The sequence below is a fragment of the Furipterus horrens genome, unplaced genomic scaffold (assembly GCF_987537825.1).
Source record: "Furipterus horrens unplaced genomic scaffold, mFurHor1.1.pri manual_scaffold_11, whole genome shotgun sequence".
Lineage (NCBI taxonomy): Eukaryota > Metazoa > Chordata > Mammalia > Chiroptera > Furipteridae > Furipterus > Furipterus horrens.
This window is the reverse complement of record NW_028327181.1, coordinates 17,955,928-17,976,261: the sequence shown is the minus strand read 5'-3', so window position 1 is coordinate 17,976,261 and position 20,334 is coordinate 17,955,928. Positions and strand designations below refer to the sequence as shown.

General features: G+C 39.6%; 1 protein-coding gene across 2 annotated transcripts in view; it reads right to left on the bottom strand.

Annotated features, from left to right (window-relative positions):
* SPECC1L (sperm antigen with calponin homology and coiled-coil domains 1 like) overlaps positions 1 to 20,334 on the bottom strand; it is a 121,247-nt gene that overhangs the window by 91,415 nt on the left and 9,498 nt on the right. The window contains exons 1-2 of one of the 2 annotated variants that reach the window (XM_090257386.1): positions 4,690 to 4,738; positions 2,489 to 2,588 (exon numbers count right to left, since the gene is read on the bottom strand). Coding sequence is in view for 1 of the 2 variants with exons in the window: in XM_090257387.1 (XP_090113513.1) it covers positions 4,690 to 4,842 (153 nt within the window). In the remaining variant the exon portion in view is untranslated. Of the gene's footprint in view, positions 1 to 2,488; positions 2,589 to 4,689; positions 4,877 to 20,334 lie in introns of those variants that run through there. The other variant, XM_090257387.1, reaches the window with a different exon arrangement.

Here is a 20,334-nt window from a genome sequence, read left to right as displayed (position 1 = left end):
TGTATGTTAACTGGAATTGAAAGTATCAGTATGAACTCAGAAGTTTTAATACATATGAAAAGAAACAGATACAGAAGCTGATTAAGGTATGTATGTATGCACATGTGTGTGTGTTTCCTATCTCTGTCCACCGAGAGGGCTCAGAAACAATATACTCAAAAGCAATGAGGACACCTGCTTCCAGATGGTTTAGGTTCCACCCTCCCTAAAAGGAACAAGGCCACGGCGGAGGTGCAGGTTTGCTCTGTTTCTTATCAGGTCGTGGCTGCTTGTTCCCTTTGTGGTGATTCACTAAGTTCAACACAGATGCTTTGTGAACTTTTATGGACGTATGTTATATTATACTTCAACAAAAAAGTAAAAACAAAATAAAAACAACTCTGCTCTTCCAACTTGGCTTTTACATGAAACTACTGGCAGGCTCTCTTAAGTTTTTCCCCATTTCTTTTAATATTTAATACCATTCTGTAAACAACATGTGCATCACCACATGTAAATATCCTCCATCAGCAAAGTCCAAAAAAATGAAACTGATGAAGGAATAGACTTTTAGCCACTTTTTAATGACAGATGCAAAATACAAATCATTTGTTAAAAGCATTCCAGATACAAGCAATGAAATACATGCTTCTTAAGGTAAAGTCCAAGTTTCATAGTCTGCATCTTCATCTCAAAATTTAAGATTAGTTTTAAAATTTTACCTTTCAAATTTCAGAAATGACTTGCTCAATCATAATGTTAACTCATTTTATACTAAAAAGGAATGATCACAAATAACTGTCGGGTCATCAATTATGTAGATAAGACTAACTGAAGTAACTGAAGCTTATTAATTCCCATCAATTTTTAGAAAAAAAAAAGTCTCATCAGTACAATGAACAAGTATATTACTTCTACCAGGATGAACATAAACACCTGAGCAGTGTGTGAAACCTGCCATGTGTAGGCATGTAGGAAACCATCTCTACGTGGAAAATAATCTCTTCTACTGGCTGTAACAAAAAGGTATTAAGCATACAAAGGCCCCAAAACAGATGTCACATCTACTGACAAGAGTGGGAACAATGTCACCAAAACTCACTGGAAACAGCAATCGTACTTTATTTTATTATTTGCAAAATCTCCAATCAGCAGTGAGGTGCTCTGGATCAAAGAATGCTTTTCCATACCACTCAACTAGATCTAGCCTCAGACAATATTTGAAATGAAGTTTAAAAAAAAAAAAAAGGGGGAACCCTAGTGCACTGTTGGTGGGAACGCAGACTGGTGCAGCCACTGTGGAAAACAATGTAGAATTTCCTCAAAAAACTAAAAATGGAACTGCCTTTTGATCCAGCGATTCCATTGCTAGGATTATACCTAAGAATCCTGAAACACCAATTCAAAAGAACCTATGCACCCCTATGTTCATAACAGCGCTGTTTATAATAGCCAAGTGCTAGAAACAGCCTAAGTGCCCATCAGTGGATGAGTGGGTCAGAAAATTGTGGTACATTTACACGATGGAATACTATGCAGCAGAAAGAAAGAACTCCTACCTTTTGTGACAACATGGATGGAACTTGAAAGCATTATGCTTAGTGAAATAAGCCGGGTGGCGAAAGACAAATACCATATGATCTCACCTAATACAGGAACCTAATGAACACCACAAACACACGAGCAAAATAGAACCAGAGGCATGGAAACAAGGAACAGACTGACAGTGACCAGGGGGGAGGGTGTATTCAAGGAACTAGTATAAATGACCCAAGGACATCAACAACAGGGTGGGGATTGACTGTGGGAGAGGGGAGAGGTGGGCAGGGCAGGGGAGAGCAGTGGGGGGAAAATGGGGCAACTGTAATAGAACAATAAAAAAATGGAAAAAGAAAAAGAAAATATGGTTGTAATTTTTATAAAAGAAAATAAAACCTAGTAAATTGAAGGAAACAAAAAAAAGGCATATCTCAGTACCCTGCCATTACAAGAAGAGTGTCATGAGGACACTGTACAATGACAGACATGTATATGTGGGTGTCCACATGAGAAAATGAGTATATGTGCATAGTGTTTAAATAATTAAAAGCCAAACACTTCATTCACCTGGTTAATCATCAATGCTTCATCAGTTACAGGAGTTCAGGTTGTGGGGAGGTATCTACATGCTAGAGAACCACAGTGAAATATGAAATTAGAAAAATAAAATAACACTTAAGTTTGTGGATCTCCAAGTCTTTTTAGTTTTGTTTTGTTTTTCTTTCAATTTTTCTGGTCATTGTCAGTTTCCTTCTTTCCCTCTGTGTCTTCTTACTTCACTTTCTATTCAAGACTTTTTTCTCCTCTCTTAAGTTCCCCAATAGCTTCATCTCTTCAATGACCCTCCCCACGACACACACACACACAGAACTTCAACCAACCAACACAGCAGGGCCAAAGCTATGGAGAGCTGGCACGTGCTGGCACACAGCAGGTACACGCTTCTGCTTTACAATTAAAAAGTACTCACTGTTCAAGATCAAACTACTAGCAACTCCGGATCCCAAGCCTCAGGAGTTCCGACACGCCTGCACTGTGCACACTCCATTCTAAACCTTCAAAGACACTGCCTGCCAGGGATAAGGAGGCAACAGAAGGAAGGCAATAGTGTAAACCCAAGGCCAATGTTCAACCTGTTCTTCCAGTCACGTAAATAACAGGTCACACAGGGACTCCACTCCAAAGACAGCCCCAGAAACTGCGTAACCAGTTAGGTCAGAAAATGTCAGCTATCTTACACAAAAGAGTGGCAACACTGCCACCAAGGAAATACTTCATGGTGTTGATTCAGACTAACGGGAGTAGGGCAAAGGAACACTCCTGGTACCATCCCTTAGGCCCCAGGATGACACCAGCAGCTCATCATGGCAGTAGCAAGGAGAAAATCTAGGGGCATCTCCAAGCCCATGGAGTAAGTCTGGGTCCAGGGTTGACAACCCTGAAATAGAAAAACCAGCATTTCCTGCTAGATCTTTCAACACATATAAGGAAGTCCCTCACCAGCTGTTCCTGGGAGGTACTTCTAAAAATAATTAAGCCTGCTCCGGCTAGTGTGGCTCAGTGGATTGAGCACCAGACTGAGAACCAAAGGGTCACTGGTTCGATTCCCAGTCAGGGCACACGCCTGGTTTATGGGTCAGGTCTCCAGTTGGGGGCGCGCAAGAGGCAAGCACACAGTGATGTTTCTCTCCCTTTCTTCCTCCCTTCCCCTCTCTCTAAAAATAAATAAATATAACCGTTTTAAAAAATAAAAATAAGCCTCAATCTGTCAAAGCCTGCATGGACAAAAGGCTCTTAAATGGATCATGCTTCAGGCAGTGCTTGGTTTTCCCTATCTATCAGACTAACTGAAACACTCTCGAAGTCTTCCCCATTGAGTCAAAACTACCCAGAACACCACATCCCTAAAACAAACAAGCAAAGGACAAACAGATGAATTCTGGGCTGAGAAAGCTGGAAGACGACTCCACGACTGCACAAATCTCTGCAATGACCTAAGACTTGACCTGGAGCCATCATGTCCCTTAGATGGTCCCTGACAATACCCAGGAAGACTTCGTTTCAGGAGTCAATCCTGGGCTAGAGAAAAGTTTCTAGAGCGAACCAATAAAAATGCTAATTTACTAAGCAGTTGCTGGGAAACAGACCCTGTACCAACTGCTTTCATACATTCCCCTCATTTCATCATGACCATGGCCCTGTGAAGTACATATGAAATCCACTTCTGTCTGCCCCTGAAGCCTATGACCTAACAGAGCGACTTTCACCCTTCTTCACCTCATAGCCCACAAAAAACGAATTACTAAAATTCTGTGGCACACAAAAACTAGATTATATACTTTTTGCTGATCTGGCAAAAATAGGTATAATTTTATTCATTCACATTGTTGTGTTGGCTGCTGTCATTTTTTTTTTTTTTTTTTTTTTTTTTTTAATTTGACAATCTAAGGGAAAAGAGGTCAATGTCCCTAACTAGTCAGGTATGGCATGTTTTAAAAATTCTCACAGCACACCAGTGCGCTTCTTGAAGCACAGCACACCAGCTGAAAACCACTCAGCTAATGAATCACTATTCTATACTGACAAGAACTATGCCAGCCTATAAAGGAGTGTGAAGAAAATCTGTGTCACTCAGTTTTAACTAGAATTAATACTGGATCAGTTGTCAGAAAAAGAATAACAGTTATGGTGTGTAAGGTAGTGGAGGTGGAAATTAAAATCCCCGTCTAGGGGTCTCAGGAATTATATTGCTGGTCATCCTTTAAGATCCACATAAACCTTCTGGCTAGAAATAGTACCTCCCTATTTGAAATGGCTTACACTGTTTCTCTCCTCTCCCAGGGCACCTGATTTTTTCACATGTATTTTACTTATTCTGTATGTGACCCACCTCCATCCATTACCCCACAAACTCCTTGAAGGCGGACTCTTTATCTCCAGCTAACATCGGCACAGAGCCTTGCACAAGGCAGCCACTCAATGATTTGTTTCACAAATAAGCTATTTGGTTTCATTCATACACACCAGTTATGAACTTCTTATCAAAGGCAATGTGTTCCCAGCCAGTAAGAGGGTGAACCCTAAATAATGCCTATTTAATAAATCAAACATCATATTAAGATGCCCCATCCTAAAAGTCCATCATATATTCAAACATCACCCCAGTAATACCTTTGACAATGGTGCTGCTGTTCCGGGTTTTACAAGTTTGCCTCCTGTAGATGCTGAAGAACTGTTTTCAGGTTTAGTTTTTTCTAACGTTTGCGTTTTGTTTATCCCAGACACTTTAGGCACTAAGCCGACACTCCTGCTTGCTTTCTTCATTCTGGGCCTTTTCGTGATACATTTACAAGCAAATCTGTGGAAAGAAATGGTATACTGAGAACAAAACTGAGAGAAAGCTCCTTAGAAATTTGTTTTTGAAGAATTTTACCATGTTGATAAATAAAAATGTTTGAAAGCTAAATGTAGCTATAAAAAATAAAAGTTGAATAATACTTAAGATATTTTAATGCACCCTATTTGCAAGGCTTTCTTCTTGACTATTACTAACTTGAAATTATTTTTGCATTCTAATTCAGTCAGTAAAAAGAATATCCTAGATCACTAACGGAACTGGCTAAACATAACAGTGTACATTATCTTTAGCATTTAATGAAGCAATAATCATCCTTGCACCTAGAATTAGCCATTTTGCAGGTATCTAGGGGGTGATTAGACTTTTCAAATTACCCAGCATAGTCTGGATTACAAGTCTTCGTTGTAATATCCCCACACAAGCCAGCAGAATATCCCCCAAATTCCAACACTCAGGATCCAAATATATTTCCCAGAGTATTTTTCTTTTTTCTTTTCTTTTCAAGACAGCATCAAAATTCTTTATCAGAACATGCATCTCAATTTTTGGTTCAGAAAATAAAGGACTTCTAGCCCTGGCTGGTGTGGCTCAGTGGATTGTCAGCCTGCAAATCAAAAGGTCACCAATTCAATTCCCAGTCAGGGCACATGCCGGGGCTGCTGGCAAGGTCCCTCGCTGGGGGTGTGCAAGAGGCAATCGATCGATGTTCTCTGCACATTGATGTTTCTACTCCTCTCTTTCTCCCTCCCTTCCCCTCTAAAAGTAAATTTAAAAAATCTTTTTAAAAAGAAAAGAAAGGAAAGGAATTCCATACACCCATAAGGAATATGACAAATCTTACACCCAAGTGGCAGACAGTACAGCAGGTCCTTCAATAATGTCATTTCATTATAACATTAACAGAAACTTAACTTTTATTATATTAATTAGCTTATGGGAAACCTGGTTTTGTTATACCACAGTTACAAGAACCTACTGACAACATTAAGTGAGGACTTACTGTACTTGATTTCACAGCTGAGAGGACTTGGAATAACACTGGCAGCACACAAAGTGGTGGCCAAATAAACCCTTAAATATACCTTTATTAACTGAGCTAGATAAGCAGTATCTATGCTAATATCACGTTTGGAAAGACACCATGGACTGTTTTGGGTAGAGTAATACAACTAACAAAAGGGAAGCCTATTTTGAATGTAAAGAGGTTTATGTATGATGATTCTGAGAAACAAAAAGCAGTTTAGTTTACTTTTATGAAGATTTCTACACACTAGTACAAATGAAATTTCTTTTTTAAGAGAAGAGGCTCATTCCAAAAGCCTTAACGAATGTTTTACCTAGACTGTGCTCCAACACTCCAGATTTATCTTGCCCTGACATAATACAAACTGTACGAACTGGTTTGGTGGCAGGAACAGTGAAACAGAGCAAAGGGGCTCTGCTCTATCCTCAGAGTGATAAGGCCTTGTAGCAAAAAGAACACTTATTAACATCAACTAACCAGCAAAACCTCAGAGACTCTCTCCTCTAGCCTTCCTCCAACTTCCTGGTTTTCCTTATAGAAAATGCTGGATACAGTTAATGATCAAATTACCTCTCCACTCTTAATCCTTTTGCTCTCTACCTTCCTATTCTCTCTATACGGGTAATCTGCCTTCTATCAGTGTTCCCTCTAGTTCAGCTCTACCATCTACTTCTTGCACTTTGCCAGAGGATACTGAAAATGACCAAGGTAGATTCAAGTAGCTTCTGACAACAGGTACAATGTAGTTATACTGCTCCCTGCCAACCGGCAATTCTATGCCTTTCTCACCTACAAAATGAAGGAATTTGACTGGATCCATCACTAACTCAGGTACTAAAGAAAAATCAAATTCCTAAGAAATTTTCTTCAACTTCTCACTTTCCCTTATTTACCTTCTCTTTTCTTATATCTTGTAAATGGTTCCCCAAAGTTTCATTCCTCCCTTGTCCAAATTCCACGCCTGCATTCATTTCTACACCACCAGTCAGACCCTCTACCACTCTCCGCCTGCTCTTCTACCCACTGTCAGACTGACTTTCTCTCCACCAGCACCATGCAATAGAACTTACTGTGACAATGGAAATGTTCCAGTCCAATACAGGAGCCAATAGCTATTTGTAGCTAATGAGCACTTGAATTGTGGCTAGTGTGACTGAAGAACTAATTTTTAAATTTTATTTAATTTTAATTCATTTAAATTTAAAGTTAAATGATTGCTACATACTGTACAATGTACTAGACTGTCCCTTTTCTGCTGTTGTCTCTGTCCCAGAGTTAAAACCTAATGAACAACCACTTCCCACCCACTAGAACGACTATAATAAAAAAAAAGTAGATAGTAACAATATTGGAAAGGTTGTGGAGTGATGGGAACCCTCACACACTGCTGCTGGTGAGGCCACTTTGGAAAAGTGTGGCAGTTCCTCAAATGGATAAACAGTTACCATAATGATCCAGCAATTTCACTTCTGTATTCCTGTATATATACTTAAGAGAAATGAAAACATCTGTCCACACAAAAACGTACGTACAAACATCCATAGAAGCATTATTCATAATAGTAAAAAACAACAAAAAACCCTCATAAAGTACTCCCAATTAAACTACCACAGAGTTCTATTCTATTGGCATTTAAATTACTTTTATTTATTAGCCTGTATTTGTTAGTTATTGGATACATAATTGGATCCATATTGTCATATAGTTGTTTATATGCTTTCTACATACAAAGTAACTTTTTGTTTCAATTCCAAGTGTCTGTCAATTGATGGATGGATAAACAAAATGTGGTAAACCTATTCAATGGACTATTATTTGAGCATAAAAAAAGGAATAAAGTACTGAGACATGATATAACATAGATGAACTTTGAAAACATTATACCAGATGAAAAAAGCCAGACACAAAGGACCATGTATTATATGACTCCATTTATACAAATAGTCTGGGACAGGCAAAGCCATAAAAATAGAAAGTAAATTAGAGGTTGGTTGCAAGGGGATAGAGGTAGGGAAATAGATACAGACTGTTAATGGATATAGGTTTCTTTTGGAGATGAAACATTCTAAAATTAGATTGTGATGATTATTGTACAATCCTGTGAATATACCAAAAATCACTGAATTTACATGGTAAGTGGGTGAATTGTATGTAATATAACATATTACAATAAAGCTGTTATTTTTTTTAAAACCCTGGGGGTGGAATAAAAACCAATGAACAACATCATGAAAGGACTTCTGGAAAGTAGAACCCAACACTGTAAAATACGCAATAAGATAAAGAGGACTATAGCTTTACAGAGATCTGGGAGGAAAAAGCAGCACAGCCTAAAACTTTAAAGACGCTGAGATGCACATACTGGCGCAGGAAACTGGCAGCTTCAGATCTCGTGAGATCACTTACACCAGTGGTTCTCACCTGCATTGAATCCATAACTCCCTTTCTCTAAAAATTTGAAAATATACTTTTACTACTGAAATGAAATCCAAAAATAACCTACTCATTATATAAATACATTTTTAAAAATCCTCACCTAAGATACAGCCACTAATTCAAAGAGAAAGGAAGGGCAGGGGGCGGGGAGAGAGAAAAAGAAAGAGAATGAACACTGAACATCCGTGTGAGAAATACTGGTGGGTTGCCTCCCACACGCTTTCCAACCAGGGATTGAACCCACAACCAAGGTATGAGCCCTGACTGGGAACTGAACCCTCAATCTTTCAGTTCTTAGCAAGATGCTCCAACTAACTGAGCAACATTGGCCGGGGCACTATCAATACTTTCTTTAAAGTACTGACAGCTATTATATAAAAAATAAAAATAATTTAAAATAACTATGAATTAATATGCAACTATCGAATCACTGTGAATTTGGCAACCACAAATAATCTTGACTCAGTTGGGCTTGTGATACGGGCAACTTATATCATGATATCATGCATGCTATAAATAATGTAACTTTCTAAATAGGTGAATCACTCTTGGTGGGATGGTTAATTTTACATATCAACTTGACTGAGGCACAAGGTGCCCAGACCAGACAGTCAGTCCAACATTATTCTGGGTGTGAGGATGTTTCTGAATAAGATTAACATTTGAATTAATATGCTGAGTAAAGTGGACTGCTCTCCCTCAAGTGGATGGGTCTCATCTAATTAATTGGAGACCTGAATAGGAAAAAAAAGAAAGGCTGAGTAAAATGGAACTCCCCTTTAACTGACTACTTGAGTTAGAATATTGGACTTTTTCTGTCTTCGGACAGGAAGGCAATACCCTCGACCAGCAGAAAGATCACCACTCACTTTATTGTGATGGTCTGGAACTGAACCGCACTAGCTCTGAGGTATGCCTGTATAAATATATTTATATGTGTGTGTGTGTGTGTGTGTGTGCGCGCGCGCGCGCGCGCGTGTGTATACATGTACATATATATAATTAGTTTTGTTTCTCTGGAGAACCCTGAAGCTGAGAACAAAACAATTCCAATTCCCCCTCAATGTCTACAATAATTGCATTCCTGAAAATTCCATATATACCAAAAATGTTTTTTAAAATGCTTTCTTTATGTAAAATGGAATTAGATTCTAGGCTACGTCATAAACAGCTTTTTTCAATATATATAAATCATTCAGCAAGATATTGCAAAGTTGTAGAGACCACAGGAAAGGTATTCACTTTGCAGAATTATCACTTCATTGAGTCTAAAATTCATGGGTCTGATCTATTAAATGCTAATAGCATCCCCCAACTATTGAGATAACCAAAAAACGGTTCCACAATTTTCTAAAACAACCCCCTATTAAGGGTAAATATCCTCAAAAATTATAATCCTATAATTTACCAGTAGATCTTGCCCACCCTCCCCACCCCCAAGAACTCACTGCCTGGTTAAGAAGGAAAAGTAGATCTTCCCTAGAAACCTCCTTGGGTCCCTGGGCACGGGAAAGATTAGAGGGAAGGGGAAGAAACAGCACAGTTCACAGCATTTCAAGTGTCTGAAAGCTGAACACAGAGGGGTGGCGGAAGTGACTGCTATCCCTTTCCCACCCTGCCTGAGTATGCCACAGCAGCGCCCACCACCACCACTAGTCCAATGAAGTCAGCATCTGGGGGAATAAAAAGTAGCTCTTCTCACAAGAACAGTATGCTAAGAATCTCAAACTATAAAAATCCATTAAGTATATCACATGTATTTCTCAAATAATATATGTTTTTATTTTTTTTAATTTTATTTCTTTTTAGGGAGAGGGGAAGCGAGGGAGAAAAAGGGAAATAAACATCGATGCGTGCAAGAAACACTGATGTGCCGCCGCCTCCATACCCCCAATGGGGAACCTGGCCCACAACCCAGGCATATGCCCCGACCAGGAATTGAACTGCAACCCTTTGGTTCACAGGCCAATGCTCAATCCACTGAGCCACACCAGCCAGGACTCAAATAGTACTTCTTAAAAACACCAAAATAAATGCAGGATGCACTGCTACCAAAATAGGGAAAGACACTGAAGGCCTTGAGACCCTTGCATGGGGTAGGCACCATGTCCCAGCTGTGCCATACTCCACACAGCTCACATGGGCATTGACCAATGAAGGAACCGAGGCTCAGAGAATAGAAGGAATTGTCCCTGGGTCAACCATTCTCAAGTGACAGTAGTCTGAATCCAAACCCCACACCCTGCCTACCACTCCATATAAGTTCTAATGTGACCACATACAAAGCTTCCTCGGGAATGTGCAATTTTGATCTCAATGACTATTTCACAATATACAACATGAAGAAAATGTAACAACACTAAAATTGTACTGTTCAATTTGCCCCCTCTAGATGTATCTACTTGTACTATAGGTCAGTGCTGGTATTCTTGACCAATTTTTTTTTCATTTTGAAGATACTGGTTACCATGATATTTAATATAAAATCTGTATTTTTTAGACCAGAATATTTATTACCAGTAAAATTCTTAGCTAACATCATATTAATGTATAGATACCTGCTATTTTTCTATTTTTAATAATTATTTGTTAGGCATGGGCAGAGACACAATTGCCCTCGTTCATAGAAATAACCCTGCTTTTAGAAGGCTGCAGTCTGGGTGGCCAGAACTCTCACCAGGACGCTTCCATCCTCAGGCTCCTCAGGACAGGATTTACAGCTCCCAGAGCCCTGCCTGGAATTAATTACACACCCACAGCACACAGGAAGCTTGAGTTTCTTTTACATCGTTGAAGACATCATATAATTAAAGCCCACTGAGGAAAACAAATAAAAAGACATCTTTTACCTTCCACCTGTGGTACATAAAATAGTATTTAAAAATCAAACCACAGATACTTAAAAATGGAAAATATCACGGAGGCCATTTATAGAAAATCTCATAAGCAACATCACTGACAAAAAAAAAACCTTCTAGTTACAAGATGACTATTAAAAAGTGATGAAGTAAATCATTTACTCAACATTCACTGAACACTTACTCTGTGCCAGTGGCAAGCCAAATGCTGATTCTCTGGGAAGCTAGTAGAAAAACAGTCTAGTGGAAAAATGAAATAATTTCTACTGAAAAAACAAGGTAAGTACAGTCGACCACTGAACAACACAAGGTTCGGGGCACCAACTTCCCATGTAATCAAAAATCTAAGTATAATTACAGTTAGTCTGCCACATGCACAGATTCTCACGCACAGACGGAAAACAGCTGACCCTGGAAATAACAACTGAGCTTCTCTTAATCTAAGAGACCCTTGCTTTTTTAGAAGCTACCAGAGGCTCATATTGAATTTATAGTTACTTAACACTTATCACACAAACTGCTGTCAAGCTGCTTTTCTATTTTTCCCCTAATATTTTATTACGAAAATGTTCAAACACACAGAAAAGTTGAAGAAATTACATACAGTAAACACCCGCACTTTTCTCCCTGTCATAGCTGTATAATTTATATAGCTGTTAAATTTTTAATTTGGTGAGATTCAGCCCAAGTTCTCAGCCTCTGGGATATTTTAAAATCCTGACTTTGATGTGAAATCCATTAGTCCTCCCTCCAACAAGCACTGTCTTCAGTCTAAGCACCTGCCCACTCAGGACTCTCACCTACAACAAAAGGAGGACGGAATCTAAGGATTTTCCAAAGTGCCTTCTAACTCCGAAACCTTCTAGTTTAATATATAACTCACGTAACTGCTGTGATATTACGTGTACTGGACAAAACACCAGGCTCAGTGCTGCACCACCAGAACCTCCCTCCGGTCTCAGAGCAGCAGCAGAGCACTCACCGCAAAGTCAGGAGAGCCGAGTTCAAGCTCCAGCTCTAACATACAAACTATGTGACCGTGGGCAAACCACTCAAGTCACTTTGTATCTTTGCAACCCTGTTTCCTTTTCTATGAAGAGGAGTAGATAAAAGCTAACTTACAGAGCTCTTGTACAAAATAACATAAGTAAACCGATAAAAAGAACAAAAATCCTGGCATACTCATTCCAGAAGAAGCAATTTCATCAGGGCTCAAATATCAGAAAAATGGTGCAACAATCCAAGATCAGGGATGGCAATTTATTGCAGTGATTCAGAAACTCCACCCTCCCAAACCATCCACCCATGAAAACATACCAATCAAGCTTCAGAAATAATGCCAAAAGGACCTTTAGAATTTATCTTAACCGTCACTATATTGCATCAAGAAGGATCCACACTGAGTGGAGAACATAATGTGTCCTGGAAGCCAGGAGGGAGCTCTGAAGCCATCCCTCTCAGAGAAGCTCCTTCAGCCGTGGCACAGTCTGGGATGGGAACCCTCCCAATCCTCCCTCCTGCCACACCAGGATCTTGACTGCTGTCACTACTTTTTCCCTTGAACTCCTTCTAGTCACCATTTCCCCCCTCTGTTATAAAAAATGTATTGCTATTTAAAACTATTTAAATGTAACTGTTATCTAATTCATATTTTCAAATCCATTGTGCTTAAACTTTTTAATTTTTTTTCTTTTATTGATTCTAGAGGGAGAGGAAGGGAGAGAGAGAGAGAGGGAGAAAAATACTGATGTGAGAGAAACACTGATCGGTTGCCTCCTGCACGTGCCTGACTGGGGACTGAACCTGCACCCCAAGCATGTGCCCTGACCAGGAATTGAACCTGTGACCTTTAGGTTTACAGGACGATGCCCAACCAACTGAGCTTACTGGCCAGGGCCCATTGTACTTAAAGAACCAGTATCTGGAAGACTACCCCACCATGTCTGATCGTATCTGTATCCCAGGGACATTACTTAACCTCTCTGAAATCTCACTTTCAAAAGTAAAATGGGCTGGTAATAACACTACCTACCTTAAAAGAATATTAAGAGGATTAAATAAAATAATGAAACTAAAGTGATTAGCAGGGTGGCTGCCCAAAGTAAAGGCGGTCTGAATGTAAGCTATCATAATTTATAGAACACACACTACATGCCCCAAGTATGACTAATATTTTTAAAAATAAAAGCAGCCACTCAAAAGACACTTTGTAAGAGAAACTCTATATAATAAGACATGATTAAAGATTGTTTTTACTTACTACTTATAATAAATTATATACCACAGTACACAGATGTCAACAACTAACACTTGCTTCTGGTTCTTTCCCACTGAAAATTATATATCACGAACTACTGAAAATATATGGTAGGAAGTAAATTTGAACAATAATCAAGAGACCTGGATTGTGGTCAGAGGCCTGATGTCTGCATGACATTGAGCAAGTCATGCTAACTCTAAGCCTGGTTTATAAGGTGAGGAAGGATGTATTAGGATCTTTCTTTTAGGAATTCAAAAGTTCTATTTTATGGCCCTGACTGGGTAGCTCAGTTGGTTAGAATGCCATCTCAATACACCAAGGTTGCAGGTTCGATCCCTAGTCAGGGCACATACAAGAACCAACCAATGAATGCATAAATAAGCAGAACAACAAATCGATGTTTCTCTCTCTCTTTAAAATCAATTTAATTTTTTTAAAAATTCTATTTTACTATTTGTGCCTCAGAACCAGGAATCAAAACTTTTCAAATTGAATTTATTAGGAATGACACTGGTTAATAAAATGATATAGGTCTCAGGAATACAATTCTACACAAAACTCTTTTAACAAAAGGAAATTGCTTATTAGTTATGATTTTTATGTCTATCAATATCCCATTAAAAATCCAAAAAGTGTTTGATTTAAGCAACCTAAATACATTTTTCTCTCTTATTTCATAAACTCCATATTTAAAATGTAGGATCATGTTAAAACTGTAAACTAAGAACAGACTTAAAACACTGAGGAGAAGGAATCATACAGTCAGAGGAAAACTGAAATTTAGCAAATTAGCTACATTGGAATCAGTATGTAAATATTGCTAAATGAATCAAAATCAATAACCAATCTGATAAAAGCATGTACACTATAAAAACCAAACAAAACATTGAACAGATTCAATAAAATATGCCTTAAAATTAAATAAATCATAATGCACTAAACTGTTCTTATACTGAATTCTTTAACATATACATGTTTTTTACCTTATTGTGAATTTTAACACACAATCAGAAAAATGCATTTAAATGTATACATTTTAAAGACAGACTTGGAGTGGGATACAAGGCTTACTCAGAGGAAAAGCCTGAGCCTTGTCATGTCAAAAACAAAAACAAAAAACTGCACATGTGCCAGCAGGCATGTATTCAAGGTGCACAATATTCAAGGTGCACAAAACAGAGACAGGACAGCAAGAGAAGCCCAAGTGAGATGCCTTCAGATGCGTGATTCTCTGCTTAGTCTGAATCCACATACAAAAGTCTGTTTCTGCTCAAAGCATTTTCATTCTTATTGACAATTTTAAGTACTTATTTTTATTATAAGATTATATTTTCTGATTTTTAGGCATGAAAGATTAGGATGTGATTATCAACTAAAATGCACATTTAATATGGTAGTTCTGTTTTCAGAAATCAGTAGCACAAATGACTTACTGAGGAAAGATGGCATTTAGATCTACCTCTCCTCCACTTCCACCTCCAGCCCTGAGAGGGGAGGAACTTCACCTGTCCTCTCCTTATTCCAAGTGTGCACTCCCCTGACCACCTTCGTGGTCACAGGAGTAACAAGAAGCTCCTCCACGATTTCCCTTTCCCTCCCAGCTACCTCCAGTGCCTGGCCACACTCTGTGAAGGGGGCCTGGGGCTGTTCAGCCATGCCCAAGGGGAAACTAAAGTAGAGATAAGGAGGTGATGGCAAACCAGGCCAACACAGCTTCAAGCCGAAGCACAGAGACCAAGTCAGACTGCACTGGAATGGGATGAGAAATTGAGTAGGAGATGAAGGATAAAGAACTTTTCAAAAATTTGGCTGAAAGAGAGTCAGGGAATAATGAGGAGGTTGAGACACTCTGCCCATGTTGCTATTGTTTAAATACCAGAGCAAGCTGCCTGGAGACGGCCTGCTGGCCAGAGGCGAAGGCCCACGCTGCACCAACATTAGCACATTTGATTCTCATAATCGCCCTACGTGGCTGGAAAGGAGGAAGAAACTGAGGATGGCAGCTTGCCCAAAGTCTGAGCTCTTTCTTCTAAACTATCACTATGATAACATGCTAGGAAAAAGGAGTTAATTATCAGCAACAAAAATTCAAAAGCACAACTCCATTCCCTCTGGTTCTGGCCACAGAAAAGCCTATTACTAATGCATGGTTTGTCTCTATTACTTGACAAGATCTAACACAAGAAAATATTTAGAAATAACTAGAAGCTCCCTGGATTTTTCGAACTTAGAACCATAAGTCTTCTTCATACTGCTTTCCAAAGAATAAAACAAAAAACCTAATCTTATACCAAGATCTCTTCAGATCCCTTTCTAGAGATCTTTCTTTGTAACACAAGCTGCTGAAAGGCCGTTAAACTACTGACAATACTTAACATTCCAGACAAGTGACAAGGCTGGAAAAGGACAGCCTAAAAGAATTTCTGGCTACAGTACACAAATGATTTTTCCAAACATAGTCCAAAACAAATTGGTTCCCAAAGTTCAAATCCCAGACTGCAAGAAATTCTGAGTCTCCTCTGGCCCTCCCTCCTGAGCCAAGTTTCTGAATATTTATAAAAAGAAAACGTTAATTCAGGATCTTTGCAAACCATGGCCTTAAACTCCGATTTTTGGCAGGCAGTTTTAAACATGCAGAATACTGTATTCATAAAATTAACTGTCAGCATATTTTTAATATAAAACACTTATTTGATATATTTGTATATTTATAACAAACACTGATCTGAAATACTACAAAATGAAACATTTACTTCTGTATTTCACTAGTCATTGAAATGTATCACTACAAATACTTTAAAAATAATAAGCTTAACGTTTTATTTTATCCTTACCTGAGGATAATTTTTCATTGCTTTTTAGTGGGCAGGGGGGTGGTGTCATCAATTGGTTGCCTTCTCATATGCATCCCAACCAGGGATTCAACCCACAACCCGGGTATGTGCCCTGACTGGGAATCGAACCCACAATATTGAGGTCCACAGGACAATGCTCCAACCAACTGAACCACACCAGCCCGGGCTAAGCTTCAATTTTTAGATTAGAATTTTCTTTCCAGTGGCACAAAGAAAATCTTTCTAAACCAAACATTCAATCCTCCTTTATCCGAGGAGGTGGGTATGATGGTCAGGTCCACTGCAGGAAGACCAGCTGGCAAACGCTAGAGCAGGGGTCAGAAGAGATGTAACTCCAAACCCCACACCATTCCACCACAGCTCGATGACTCCCTGGGCTAACTTTCTTTATCTCAAGGGGTGGCCTGTACAGTGAGACTTACAGAAGGCTTCTGGGGTGCTCTGTCTTTAGAGATATTTCAAAATGATGGAGATGTGTCTTGGCAACCAAGGGGAGGTTTTCAGCTTACAGCAGTCCCTTCCCCCTGTCCCCACCACCCCGGCCAGGCCTGCTCAGCCTCTTTCTGCATCAGGGAAGTATGGCTGCGTAAGTACCAAAGCCTCCTAAAGTTCTCCCCGCCTTCAATCCTCCTGCACCACACAGCTTCTCCACACTGTGATGCACAAAGCCCACCCTGCCACTCCCCTGTCAGACCACGTGCCTTGGTGACCAACAGGCTGCCCTCAGACCTGGCTCCCACCCACTTTCCCTACCTTGTTTCCTGTTTTACACTCACAGGTAGCCAGCCAGGCTCTTTCAAACACTCACACTTCTGCTCCTCTAGGTCCCTATCCCTGAAAGCCCCTTACCACCTTCTTGGCTGACAATTAACACGCTGCACCATGTCAAGACTCAGCTCGAATGCCATCCCCTTAGTCCCTTGACTCTTCTAGATGGAGTCAGCCCCTCCTCTCTGGCACCTGTACAACAGCACTCACCTCACGACAGTTTGTCTAGGCAACATTTGCGGCATACTTAGACTAAAAAAGTACTCACTGTTTATCTGAAATTCTAATGTAATTGGGGATCCTGTATTTTATCTGGCAACCCTAGCCCTGGCACACAGATCCTCTAACAGGGAGAAAAAGAAAGGCAGTGGTAGAGAATGAGTAATACACGAAGTGAACCATGACAGAAAAAGAAGGGAAGGAGTCTTGTGCCACGACCAGCAAGAATATTAACCTGAGTCCCCTTGCTTGACAATCAGTCCTTCATAAAACAGCCTGACCTACAATTCCAAAACCACTCTCTGGGCCTCCCCTCCAAAGAGCCTAAATTTAGAGCAGCAGGTCTGTTTCACTTTCATGAAACTAGCAACCCTGTGCCTGTCACTCTTGCTGTTTCACGCAGCTCATTCCAACTGGTGTATTACTCCCTCAGCTTCAGTGTCCATAAACTGGAAACTCCCTCCTCCTTCAAAGCCAATTCCAAAGGACAGGTACAGCTCAAGTCCCCTTGAAGCTCTCCCAGTACCCATGCTCCCACCTCGTCTCCCCTACTCATAAAGCTCCCCAGCACTTAAGACTATAACTCTTCCAGCACCTATCAGCACACCTCAGAGGGCAATGTGTGTATACTTCTCCCACAGGCCTCACTTAGAATGCAAATACTTTACATATGAAAGCAAGGCAAGGCAAGGCCAGTGCCTTAAATATAACTTTCAAAAATTATATAGGAAATGGAATCAAACACTAGAAAAACAGACAAAATCATGATGGAAACAGCCCAAATCACTGCTGAAAAGGACATGTGTTAGAAGGAAATCTTAGTAGACTCTTTCTAGAGAAGTGAGTTAATCACCTATTTTAAAAAAAGAGTTCACAGCCTGTTATAAGACATCCTGTAACAAAGCAGGGAATTTCTAATTCACTCATTACTGGCAGGATGAGGATGTGAGAGGTAAAAAGAGGAAAACAGAGAGCGCTTCCTTCTGAGTTCAAAATGTCATAGTCCACACTTCCTTATTAAAATGCTGAGATACACCATATAACTCAATTACACTGATTCTGCTCTTATCAGTTTAGGATCAGACTGTCTGTATTGCACAAGTAATGTATTACGAGTTCAAGCAATAAGGTTCAATTTCATGTCAGAATTTCAATATAACATAACCAATCAGGTATTAATAGAACATGGAAAATAAATGTTTTTTTCTAATACTTCATTCTAATTTTTTTTAAAGTACAATTTCCAAAAAAGTAGAATTTCAGGATAATATTACATGATGTTAAAAACTTTGAATTTCAGTAAAAGGTTACTACTAGTAGCAGGTGTTAAAAATAACAGACTACCATACACATATCACAGCAGCTTATCCCCAACTTAGTAGATGGGAGTCTTCAAAATCTAAGCCTTCAGCCTCAGCCAGTGTGGTTCAGTGGATTGAGCACTAACCTGCAAACTGAAAGGCTGCTGGTTCAATTCCCAGTCAGGGCAGAGCCTGGGTCACAGGCAGAGTCCCCAGTTAGGGGGAATGAAAAAGGCAGCTGATTGATGTTTCTCTCCCTCTCTTCCTCCCTCCCTTACCTTACCTCTAAAAATAAATAAATAAAAAACTTCAACTAAATGCAAGAAGCAACTCCTCATCTGTTAAAGCTTTATCATGGTATAGCAGCAATTCAACCACGTTTTCATGCTCCACTTCTGTTTCTCTTGCTGTCTCCACATCTGCAGTTACTTCCTCACTGAAGTCTTGAACCCTTCAAGAGTCATCCATGGGGCTTGGAATCAACTTCTTCCAGATCCCTTTTAATGGTAGTATCTTGACTACTTCCCATGCATCATGAATGTTCTTAATGGCATCTAGAATGGTGAATTATTTCCAGAAGGTTTTTCATTTACTTTGCCAAGATACAGCAAAGGAGTCTCCATCTATGGCAGTTATAGCCTTACAAAATGTATTTCTTAAATAATAAGACTTGAAAATTGAAATGACTCCTTGATCCATGGGGTACAGAATGGGTGTTGTTAGCAGGAATGAAAACATTAATCTTATTGTATATCTTCACCAAAGCTCTTGGGTGACAAGGTATATTGTCAATGAGCAGTGATATTATGAAAGGAATCTTGGTTTCTGAGCAGTAGGTCTCAAAATATGTGCTTAAAATATTCAGTAAACCATGTTGTAAGCAGATGTGCCGTCATCCAGGCTTTGTCATTCTATTACTTCTGGAATGGTAAATGAGCATTGGCTTCAACTTCAAGTCACCAGCTGCATCAGCACCTAACAAGAGAGTCAGCCTGTCCTTTGAAGCACTGAAGCTAGGCACTGACTTCTCTCTAGCTATGAAAGCCCTAGATAGCATCTTGGCTGTTTTGCCTACATTGAAAATCTATTGTTTAGTGTAGCCACCTTCATTAATTATCTCAGCCAGATCTTTTGGATAACATGTTGCAGGTTCTACATCAGCACTTAACATGAACTTTTATGTTATGGAGACAGCTTATTTCCTTACCACATGAACCCAACCTCTGCTAACTTCAGACTTTTCTTTTGCAGTGTCCTCACCTCCCTCAGCCTTCACAGAACTGAAGAGTCTGAACTGGGTTTTGACTTAAGGGAATGTTGTGGCTGGTTTGATCTTCTATCCAGACCACTAAGGATTTCCTTCCTATCAGCCATAAGGCTGTTTCGCTCTTATCATTCATTCATATAGTCACTGGAGTAGCACTTTTAATTTCCTTCAAGAACTTTTCCTTCACATATACAACTTGGCTAACTGGCACAAGAGGCCTAGCTTTCAGCCTATCACAGCTTTCTATATGGCCTCCTCACTAAGCTTAATCATCTCCAGCTTTTTTTTTTTTTTAAGATTTATTCATTTTTAGAGAGGGAAAGGAGGGAGAAAGAGAGGGTGCTGCTCCAGTTGCTTTTCACACGCCCCACCACAACCAGGGACCAGACCTGCAACCCAGGCATGTGCCCTGACTGGGAATCAAACTGGCAACCTTTCAGTTCACAGGCTGGCACTCAACCCACTGAGCC